The 11625-nt window shown below is 55.0% G+C and overlaps 2 protein-coding genes across 2 annotated transcripts; one reads left to right on the top strand and one right to left on the bottom strand.

Moving 5' to 3' along the window:
• Positions 1-2844: 2844 nt before the first annotated feature.
• YDL086W (putative carboxymethylenebutenolidase) lies at positions 2845-4140 on the top strand (the record flags this gene model as incomplete). The annotated part of the gene is made up of 6 exons (XM_037318181.1): positions 2845-2908; positions 2967-3009; positions 3067-3107; positions 3310-3461; positions 3537-3662; positions 3715-4140. The coding sequence occupies 6 exons, from the start codon at positions 2845-2847 to the stop codon at positions 4138-4140; spliced, it is 852 nt and encodes a 283-aa protein (XP_037183145.1).
• Positions 4141-4461: 321 nt separating this feature from the next.
• Positions 4462-7162, bottom strand: msy1-0 (Mechanosensitive ion channel protein Msy1; the record flags this gene model as incomplete). Its single annotated transcript, XM_037318180.1, has 2 exons — positions 4462-5718; positions 5768-7162. 2 exons carry the CDS (start codon positions 7160-7162, stop codon positions 4462-4464), a joined length of 2652 nt encoding a protein of 883 aa, XP_037183148.1.
• Between the last annotated feature and the right edge of the window lie 4463 nt (positions 7163-11625).

Below are 11625 nucleotides of genomic sequence, written 5' to 3'. Positions count from 1 at the left end.
TTGGCTTGAGTCTTTGGACATCGATGCCTCTTTGTTGTATGAGATCAAACAATTTTCTCGGATCCGGGGGGGCAATATGGACTTGTAATGAAAGCCGAGCCATATGTTGCACCCGGGCAAGCAACAAAAACATGACACGAGGTCCAGCAAACTGGCAACGGCGTCATGAATCGAGAACAGTCTATCGTTTCTAATTTTTAAGCAGTAGGTAACTATTTGATGCATGCATGAAGATTACGGTTTGCTCCAATTGTCTGGGTATTTACCCTCTGGAGGCTGATTCTGTGGATTTCGCTGGCTTGATGATTGTTTGACAACAAGGTGTCCGCCAGAAAACACCACGATCCGCGATCGTCCCACGAGCTTGGTCTTATACCTCTAACTGAATCCAGATACTCATATCCGTCAGCTCCGTCATCAACCCTCAGTCGTCTGCCGTCGTCCTGCCTTCTTTCCCGTCCACAATGCCATCATGGACCCCGGCGAGATCCTGGACCCCCACGAGGATTATCAGGCCTACCGATGAATATGCGGTTGGGAGGGAGTTCAACTTATTCCCTTACAAGCCCACCGAGCCTCATGGCTTGGACATGTATCGACGTCGGCGTCTTCTGGCAGACGAGATCGTCGGCAGCATTCAAGGTTTCGACCCACGAAGGACTTCACCAACACCAGAGCCAGGGTGCGGATCGAGGAGCACATTCGTATCGGCATGAACCAGAAGTCTCAAATCTTTGGTCTCAGCATCGTGCAGGCTCCGTTGGATGAGCGTCCAGCAACTGAGCAGCAATCCCTCTACCACCCTGTTGGATCCGGCCGACCCATCACCTGGAACCTCGTCGGCAAGGCGGTTGATGTGGAGTACGCCTCGAGCGATTCCGTGGGAGTTAAACAGATTGAAGAAGCGGCTGACGGGCGAGTGTACTGCGAGCACGCTGCCTATACGTACTATCGCAGCCTGGGCAAGACTGGTCCTCGGGAGCAGGAGGCCACCACCCCACGTAGTCCTCGAGTGTCACCACGCTGCAACCCTGCTTGGGATGAATTGGGTACGGAAGCTTCTCGAGACAGTGTGTTCTCCCGTAGAAATGTGAATCGACGGTCTTGCGCCAGATCTGGGTGGCGGTGTGATCGAGGAGGACCACCCGGAGCTCGTCCAGGTCAGTGTTGTTGGTGCCGTCCCGCAGGGTCATGAAGACGTTTTCCGGGTTGGCTTCGTGGTGTTGGATGCCATGGTGCATGCCGACAACAACGCCATGGAGCATCTTCTTGATGATGAGCGCTCGAGTCGCTTCGTCCATCCAGACATTGGTCCAGGTGTTGTCGACCCGTTGAAAGCCGGCTAGCTTGCCAAAGTAGCCCACATCCTCCTCACTGCGATAACAGAGCTCATCGATGGAGTAGCCATGAATGTACTCAAGGAGAAAGACACAGGCGTATCTTTTCACCTGGAGACCCTCATCGTCAAACCCGTCGTCAATCTCCATGACCCAAGTGCCGTAGAACTGCGGCATAACGTGCGGGTATCCGTCCTTGGGAAGACTTGAATGAGACGTTTGACGCTTGGATGCTCAGTGAGGACGTGCTTGGCCAGTTGGAAGAGGCGCGCGATGTTGATTGAAGCGGGCTTACAGGGGAAAGAGTGGCCGCATAAGTATGCAAAGTACTCCACATTCGATACGTTGGACTTTATCGAAGCGCAAGAGCCCAAGGAGACGAGGAAGAAGGCGATTCGGGACGTGGTTATCCCCAGGGTTCTCTCGTACTGTCGTATGATGAAGGAAGACGGTCGCGCGGAGCTCTCGGGAGAAGATTTGCGAGGAGAGTAATGACGAGTCTTTCGGAGAAAGTGGTTCGTCTCTTGAGGAGTATACTAGACATCTTCAAGGGAGGAACGAGTTTCTCGAACAGCACATCATATCCCTCGAAAAGAGATACGAAGCTCTCGAGAAGAGAAACAGACTTCTTGAGGAGAAACTTGAGGCGCTCGGTTCGGAAGAGTCTCCCGCAGGCTCACGGCGTTCCTTGTCTAATTCTCAGCCACCGCGAAACCAATAGCCTCGACCTGAGCAAATTCCACGCCGTCCAGTTGAGCCGCATTTTAGCCCCAAAGCTCTGTACGACGAATATCTCTCTTCCATCGGTATAGACAGTTCGAAGCATCCGTTTACACCACCCAGTTCCTCGCCTAGTCCTCGTCAGGATGGAGCATCGTTAGAAGGCTCATCTAGTTTTGGCGAAAGCCCTAGTCCTCCCTCAGCTATTAGGAGAGGTGGATATCGCAGCAAGAAGTCAGTTCAACGGCAAGACATGGAAGGGGAAGTGGAAGTGGAGAAGGAAACAGATGGTTTGATCCAATGTGAGCAGGTACCCACAGCAGACTAGAAGTTAGAGTGTATATTTTGAGCAGAGAAGTAATGTCTGAGCAGGTAGCTACTTTCGCCTTTTTTGATTCTGGTTTGTCTCTGTCATAGTGCCTCTCGTCGCCCTCCCTCGTCGCTGGTCCCCAAACTCTGGCCTCGTCCTCAGTAGCCCTCTCATAAGGCCTACTTTGAGCTTTTGACGATCACATACCAGAGCAAGATGGAGGAGATGGTCTGAAACGATTCTCACGCTGCAAATTGTCAAAAGAATCACCTCAAGAGACCAAATCACCACTGACGAGGATTATAAGTGAATGTTGTTGGTAGAAGCCTCTCACAGGATAGCTTACTAAGTCCCCACAGAGAGAGCTCCAGCGCGTCAACCAATGAGATGGAAATCGCTCAACTACAACAAACCTCCAGTTCACCACCTTCTCCGAATCGCCCTCTCCCTTCATAGCTTTAGAAGTATCAATTCAAAATGCTCATCAAGGAGTCTCACGTCGATGTCCCGACCAAGGCGGACGGCAAGGATGGGTCCATGAGTATGTCCCCTTCAACTCTACGATGTCGTCTTCAATCACGGATGCTAACGACTCACAGGAATCTTTCTCTTCCACCCCTCGATCCCCGGCTACCCCAATGCGTGAGTATAAGCCATTCTGACGCTGCCTCAGATCATCCCAATTGACAGTTTTACCAGTAAATTCCCTGGCGTCTGCCTCTTTTCCGAGATTTACCAAGGTCCGCATCATCCCCCTCCGGCGGGGTCGAAGAAGCACCCCGCACAACCCCTCCACACCACTGTCAACTCCACTCACCGATCTTCACCGATCTACACCGGGATCCTAACCGAACATCTTGCTTGCATCATGTTCCTTCTCTCCACTCAAGCATCCATCCATGGTGATAGTGAATGTCAACTTGCTAATTTGAGTAAAAACAGTGACCGGCCCCGTCGCCCGCTTCGCTCGCCAGATCGCTGGACAAGGCTACATCGTCGCGGCCCCGTCGTCGTACCACGAATTCACCGGTCCCGAGCCCCTGGCCTACGATGTGCCGGGCACCGATGCGGGCAACGCCTGGAAGGTCCAGAAGGTGAGACCCCAACTCTTGATCCATTTTACCCCTTCTTCCTCTTGTACTTCTCAAACTCATCCCACATCGAAATAGACCCTCGAATCCTACGATGAGGACTCCAGCAGGACAGTCGACGTCCTCCTCGGCCTCCCCACCTGCACCGGCCTCATCGGCAGCACAGGCATGTGCCTCGGCGGCCACCTCGCCGTCCGCGCCTCCGTAAGCTCCCAACCTCCCTTCCCTTCATCTCGTCACTAACACACCCGCCCAGCTCGACCCTCGCATAACCGCCTGCGTCTCCTACTTCGCAACCGACATCCACTCCCGCACCCTCGGCCCGCACTCGGCCAAGAACACCTCCGCGACCGGCCCGGAGGGCAGCACGCACACCCTCGACCTGCTGCCGACCCTCGCGCACGCCGAGGTCGCCATGATCTTCGGCGTCAAGGACACCCACGTCCCCGCCGAGGGCCGCGACCTCATCCGCGCCAAGCTGCGCGAGGCCGGCGTCACCACCTCCTTCTACGAGTTCGCCTGGGCCCAGCACGCCTTCATCCGCGACGAGCTGAGCAAGGGCCGCTACGACCCGGCCATCACCAAGGTGTGCTTTGAGGTGTTGCTGGAGCTGTTTGGGCGCGTGTTGAAGACGGACCTGGGGGCTCCCGAGGTTGTTGGCGAGCCGGAGCACGTCTGCTAAGCTGTGATGTATTTGTGTAGTGCTACTTATCCTCATACATCTCTCATATCACAATGAAACAGGAAAAAGTCCCAAGTGATCTCTCAAGAATAGTATTTAACTGCGGACGACATGTCATCATACTCTATTCGTAATCTATCTGTTCCCCCCATGTGAGTTTAAGGAAATTCATTAGGCACGGGGAGCCAGTCTCAATGCCCACGTTAAGAAAGGGGCGCCGCCAGTGTCGATGCATCTGGCCGGCTTGGTATTATTCTCTCCATCATCTTTTCCATTTTCTCCATTTTACATCATTTTTTTGGTTCTATATCCCCGCTACCACTACTGCTTCTTCTGCGTGGTCTGCTGAGAGGTTCCCTGGGCGGCTTGTTGACTGTTGGAGACGCTTCGTCCTCTGGGGCGCTGGCCTGATGGGGGAGCGCTCTGGAGGGGATGCGGTTCCATGGCTGTCGCTGACGTAGGGGACAAAGATTGGCCGGCGTAGTAGCCCTGAGACGGGGCGCCGTAGTACTGGGAGTTGTAGGTTCCGGTCACGCCGGTCTCAGCCTCCTCGTCGTAGGCGCGGTTGTTGCGCGAGGTGGTCTTGGTGAGGTACATGCTAGGTCCCTCGCCCATGGGGGATGAGGGGATGGCTTCACCGGGTTTGCGACGGCCGCCACCACCCTTGGTGCTGCCTCTCTGCAGCAGCTGGCTGCGGACGCGCTCAATATCGTTGGAGCGACGGCGGTCTTCCGACTTACGGTCCTTAGATCCCGACAAAGTATCGTCGTCGCCCACCCTGTATCCCCACTCGTCCTCAGCCAAGATGTCGCGCGTGTTGAACTCGTTCATGGCCTGCTTCTCCACCTTCGAGTCAACCGCGTCGTTACCATCCGCAGCGGCCGAGGGAACCATGCGGGCAGCCTCCTTGTCCTTGGCAGCCTTGTCGCGAGCCGCCGCCGCAAAGTCGTCAGAAACGGCGACAGAGTACGACGGATTGCCAGCAGCACCGAGAGCTTCGCCGCCGCCTCCAGGGGCATAGATGGGAATCTTCTTGAGGGCGAGAGCGAGAGCGCACATGAACTTGGAGCGGCGAGTGGCACGAACGGCGTCGTTATGCCAGTTAGACTTGTGCTTGATAGCAATCTTGAGCTGCATCTTGTCCAGATCACCAACTCCAGAGACACCAATGGCAATGTCTTGCTGGAAGTCGCGGGAGTTGTCGGCGTGACGGACGAAGTTCTCCATCTCGAGGCGGAGAAGCTCTAGGTCCTCGAAAGTAGTGTCGTAGGAAATGTTGAGGTCAATAACCTCCTTCATGGCCTTGGAACGGGAAACGTTCTCAATCCAGAGGTTATTGAGTTGAATGTTGGGCACCTGCACCACCTGCATCTTGTCGATGCGGGTGAAAACTGTGTAGAGAAGGGAGATCTTGTCGACGATGAGCTGCTGCTTCTCGGAGCCGGCAATATCGACTCTGTCGCCGACGTCGTAGGGGTGCTTGACGAAGAGAAAGATACAAGAGCCGAGGAATTCCTGAGTGGTGACGGCGAAGACGAAAGAAAGAGACAGAAGCGCGGTTCCGGCAGTAGCGACGGTCTGGAAATGTTAGCGATGCGCGGAATTAAGGTGCACATGGTAGACTTACAGTCAGGAAGCTGGACTGGAACCAAGCGAGGAAGATGAAGACGACGATCAGGAGGACAACAAACATGAGAACCTTATCAAACACGCGAAGTGCCTGACCAATGTCCTTCATTCCCTCGGTAATAGCCTTGCGTTCTTTGCCGATCTCGACAACCTTACGCGTCATCTCCTCCAAGCTGATGTCGCCATTCTGGTCGCTGTCAATCATCTCAAAAGACTCCTCGGCCTCTTCGGAGTAGGCAGGCCCAAGCACTTCCTGGAAATCTTCGGGGTACAGCGAGTCCTTTCCTTCGACGACGAAAGACATCCAGATACGGCGGGCGAGAGCCTCAGAGGGCTTTGTCTTCTCGAGAGCCTCAATGACGATGGAATGAGCGGAGTTGGGGTTGAAGACCTGCTTGCCGGTGATTTCAGAAGCAATGTTTCCAAAGACGCCCGTAATCTTGTCACCCATGCGACCAATGTCACCGACAAGTCGCAAAGGCGTTGCTGAACCGGCGCCCTTCACGCCCTTCGCGGCCTTGGACAAGATCAAGTCGAGACTATCGTTGATAATGTAATCCTCCTCCTCGAATTCGGGGCAGTACATAGGAAACAGCGTTCGCGAGGCGTCATAGAGGAGACCGAGCAAGCGAACCTCGCGCTTGGACTCCTTGATGCGAAGGGCAAAGGATCGCTGGTGATAGGAGATACCGATAAGTTGAACGATAGCCTTCTCGCCGAGGTACACCGCTGACGAAACCATCGTAGCACCAAGGAGACGGTACATGGTTACGACCCATGAAACGGCGGTACTGGATGTTGCGTCGAAAAGCTTTTGGAAAGAAACCCATGAGGCGAGAGCCCAGAAGAAGAGCGCAAGAGCGATTTGCAAGTTGGAGAGGACGGTGGCATACTTGCGCACACCAGAGCTAACAACGCCGCAAAGAAACATGAAGGCATGGGGGAGAATCCAGGCAACGACCTTGCCAGCCCAAAGTGTGAGCCAGGCGATCTCAATCCAGAGAAAGACCTTGAACAGAGCCGGGCCATCTTTCCCACCCTGTTTAAGGTCGCTCCCATGACCGGTCAGAGGGAGAACAATCAGGGGGATAGCGAGAAGAAGGCAAATTGGAATGATGTAGATCAGGTAGCGCGAGACAACAGAGGCGTTGGTGATCTTGTTGTACAGTCTGCCCATGGCGTTGACCTTGATATCGGAAGAATCGCCGGTTCCGTGGCGGCCCAGCTCGGCCTTCTTCTTGCGGCGACCGCCCTTGTTGTTGCGGTGAAAAAGGCCATGCTTCTCGTTTGGTGAACCAGCGTCTTCGTTGCTGTTGGCGTTCATGGTAGGCTTGCGCGCACCTGTAGAGGTGGCGCTCTTGACGTTGGTCAAGGGAATCTCGGTTTCAGGCATGTCGTTGGATTGTGAGCCGCCGATAGGTAGAAACCCTGAATGCCGGGGGGAGAGGGGTCCTGGCATGCCGACCTTGGGAGGAGGCGGATGAAATAGGTGATGTCCGAGCCGGGGGAGCAGCAGGAATGCTCAGTGTACAAGGTGAATCGGCGGACGTTGAACGGACCACTGGGTTGTACAGATGCTGTGTATTAACGCATATGATGACTGGATATCGAATCCGTCTAGTTGATAGTAAAACAATTGGGACTTTGTAGGACTCGGGAAAGTGGAAAGGGCCGTTTGAACCAGACAAACGATCGAGTTTGGTTCTACACGCACGAGGTCGGCGTGTGTTCAGGTAAGGTAGGGGAGACAGGCGTCAATGTAGCCCTTTCGTATACGATAACGACAAGCCCAATTCCCCAAAGCGAAAGTAATTACAAGGAAAAGGGTATCGTATGGGAGGGGGGGGAGGAGGATTGGTGAGGAGAGGTAGAGTAGATCGAGAGGAGAGAGGAAAGAGGTCGGAGCAAGCAGAGGTCGAGTTCAAAAGAACGTGAGGAGGGGAAGCATTTCAGGGTTTAAGCGAAGGCGAGCGAGAGGAAAGGAATGACGGTAAGGTTGGTTGACGATCTCAGCGCAAGACACGACGAAAGGGGCCGCCGCTGCTAGAGCGCGTTAGTGGAGGGACGGAGGCTTGGAGCGTGTGCAGCTTGGCAGACCCCTGAACTTTTTTTTTTCCCTTTTCCTCCTTCCACTCTGCAGGCAGTCTTCCAGGTCCTGGTTCTACAGACCTGGGCGGTACGGATACACTCACACACGGTAGGTACGTACCTATGTCTGCGGGACTGGGAATTTTAGCGACAACGACGACTGCCAGGGACCCAGCGTGGGAGCAGAAAATTGACCAGAAATGGCAGGCTCAGTGCTGCAAGGCCTGCAAGGCGGGTTGGCAGCTTTGATGCAGGGGGCAAGCCATTGACAAACGAGTTTCAGAAGCCCCGGGACGAATGCTGGGATTGGCCGGTGCCGATACTGGCGTCCCCGATTCTGGGTGGACGGTCTGTGGGGCTCTCTGGGGTACGTACCTCAGCTCAGCGAACGTACCTTTTTCTTCAGGTGGGCCTCGAGATGCCGTGCTCCCCGATCCAACTCTTGTTCTTGCTCTGCCTGCCATTCGCCTGCTCACGGCACATGAAGTAGGTAAGGTAATTATCAAGGACCAAGGCCAGGAATGGGATGCCATTGGTAGGCCCCTCGAGATTGTTGACATTTGATCGTTCGAGAACCGTGCAGTGCCGCCTGCCCGACAAGGTAGGAAGACGCGTTGCGATTGCATACCTTTCGATTGCATGCTGCTCAAGGTTGGTGGTGGTAGTGGTGGTGGTGTTGCGGCATAGGCCGCCACTTGACACCACCCAACAATCCGAACTTTGGCAACTCTGATAGCAAAGTTGGAGCACACATACCCTGACAGCCAGTTACGCAGTAATTAGCTGCCGCGGCTTTCTCTACCGTTACCTGACAGCTCCCGCACATCAGACGCTGCATGAACGCAGTCCTCAGAAGAAGCTTGGCTTTCCTTTGGAGCCCGGGACGGGGACGACGTTACACTTTCTTCGGCGATTAGATGCCGCCCTCACTTATCATTATCAGTCTGGAGTCTTTTACTGCGTAATTCCTAGGCACAAGATGAAGATTGCAACTCTGATGTGGACGCGAAACAGGACGGGCTTTTAGCATAGTCTTGCTTAATGAGTCGGCAGCGTAGAGAGCGTGTAACCCATGTCTCCATGCACGCATCCATCAGTCGTTTCTTGTTCCTTAATATCACCACATATGTTCCAGGGACCAGACGTCTGCTGCCGGCAGTCTGAAGGTCCCATGTCCAGTTTTGGAGTGAGCTGAGAGCCGGAGCCCTTCCAGACTCCAGCTGCAATTGAATTGAGAGGGACCCTCGGCCTCCAGGTTCCCAGCTTCTCTGCGCGTTCCTTGCCTTCCTTGACTCTTTCCCTCGGTGACCCCTTGCTCGTACAGCCGCATCGTTCCTACTTTGAGTCGTAGCGCGTACGGGGCCCCCAGTCCTCTGCAATCCGCTGACCACTCAGCCCTCAGGGAACGCAAGTTGGTGCATTTGCTCTGGTTTGGCCCGCTACCGCAGTAAGGTATCCCAGTGGCATTCACTGGTATCCAGTGGTATTCAGTGGCCTCCAATGGCGGTATCCTCTGCGAGGGATGACGAGTCGCTTCGCGCCGCCTGCCAATAGACGACTATCACCTCCACCGTGTGCCCACCGCAGCGGAGTGTTAGAAGCTTAACCTTTCCCTTTTTCCTTGCGTGGATCATTCCCAACACAGGGCAGTGAGCGTGCCCTTCGTATCATTTTCACTCAGATCTGGCCAACTCTTTTCCTCGATCCAGGAATAAATAAATCGCACCAAGCACGTACCAGCCCCGAGTCCAAGTTGCCGACTCTCACCAGAAAATATTCCCGCTCCACTTCTGCTAGGTAGCCAGGTGGAATACGAGCCTTGGAGGAATGGAGAGAGAGCGTCCTTGAGGCTAGAGTTTTTTTTTTTGCTTCCAAGATTGTTCACGTCCGCCGCCTTCGGCAGTCATGGCAGTCGTGGCAGTGGGCGGTGGACATATGTCGCGACCTTGCAGTGGCATGTTTGTCGTTGACAGCATCTGGAGGCATCATCCATCTAGCGCATGATCATGTCGCCCACATCCAGACCTTCCGACCTCTTGGAACCGATTTTCTCTCCCCATCTGGAGACGACTTGTCCACATTTCTTGGCACGGTCGCTCATCCACTGTCCACGGTACCCTTCCACGTCTTCACGTCTCCTCCGGGCCCTCCAGCGCTTTCTTCCTGGAGTCCTAAGGTCCTCCGCCTGCTTGCTGGCATACCGTCGCCGGTCCAGCCCGTCTTCGACAATAATGCCGACCCCACCCCGTCTTCCCAAATTTGGCCCTATGCCGGACCAACCTTCTTCTTGACGCTTCACCCTTCACCGGGCAGCGACCACACACGACACAACTCCAAACCTGCCCACAAGCCGTCGTCTCTGTTTCGTTTCCGCCCGCCGCTTCATATGCCGTTAGCATCAAGCCACCCGCCCGCCCACTGTCCCAGTCGTGCCCTCCGCCGTTTCTCGTCTGCCCATCTCGCCATCTTCCATTTCCCAGAATCTCCCAAATTCTTCCTTCTCCAAGCCCCATCCCCGCCCCCTGCGGCCGAGCGGAGCCCTACAAGGACAGGAGAGAGACAGACTGTCACAGGAGCTGGCTGCACCGCGCGTTCAAGTCTGGACCGTCTGGACTGCTCCATGGCCCCTGCTTGCTTGCTTGCTTGCTTGCTTTCCTCGATTGCCTGCTTCAGCCTTCAACAGGCCACTCAATCCTGCATCCATCGAATTAAGCAATTAATCGATATCCCCTCTGTTTCCGACGTTGCGGCCCACAAGGTTTTCTCACAATAACAAACAATTGGCCACTCGCGTCTCCAAAAAAAGAACGCGCCGTCGTCGCCGCCGCGTCTTTCGGACCCGGTGGCCTGTCACTCGCCTCCCTCGGCGCCTTTTTCTTCTTCTCGTACTATCCGTAGTCTCGTCGAGAGCAGAGCCCCTGATTCGGGACCTAGCAGCTAAGCCAACGAATTCGTCCTAACCCAAAGCCGTCGTCTGTGCCAGACTCCTGCCCTCCCCCCGTTCCCGCGGCACACGGCAGCCCAGCAGCCGGCGCCTCCAACGGCGTCTCTCTAGCCCGACGTTGGCTTCATTACGGTTCGCGCCAGTGGCGACCAATGACACAACTGCTTCCCTCAGCTTCACCAAGAACGGTTGCCAGACCCGACTGATCATCAGAGACACATCTCAGACCGCGCCTTACCACCGCGGGTACCTGACGAAAAAGCAAGCGCTAGAGATTTGCAGGTGCATCAGAATGTTCTCAGTCTCAGGCACTAAGCCACAAACAGGAGGGGAGAACTCTCACATCTCAATCCCGCACAACGCACAAACTTGTCATCTCTTCTTCTGCTGCTTCCTCCCGCGCAAAGCGTTCCTCCTCCCGCTGTGACTCTGGATTTTGTCATTGTGCCCATATAACGGGATTCTCCAACCCTGCAACAGAGTGCCACGTCTCACATGCTCGACAATCTGCTACCGGAGTCGAACCTGTGAAGAGAGCTCTGCTGATCAGATCGGCAGCCCGAGAGTGAATATGATTAACAATCGACCGCCTCAAACTGGCATTGCTGGGTGGGGGATTCGGCGCTAGACTCAACACGAGGCGAGCAGGAATCTCGATTTGGCACAGTTCGCGGCAACACGGGAAAGCCCTCCAAAACTTTCTTCCCTCCTTCTGTTGCCTGCGTGTCTGCCCATCCACCCCCTTAGAAGCTTAGCTGCCGTTATCCTCGTGTCCAAGTGCGGAATTTTGCTCTCATCCAACCCCCTTTGTGCGCACGCGACGG

This window comes from Colletotrichum aenigma, assembly GCF_013390185.1.
Source record: "Colletotrichum aenigma strain Cg56 chromosome Unknown KSG_Cg56_contig02, whole genome shotgun sequence".
Taxonomy (NCBI): Eukaryota; Fungi; Ascomycota; class Sordariomycetes; order Glomerellales; family Glomerellaceae; genus Colletotrichum; species Colletotrichum aenigma.
This window is presented reverse-complemented; position numbering and strand designations above follow the sequence as displayed.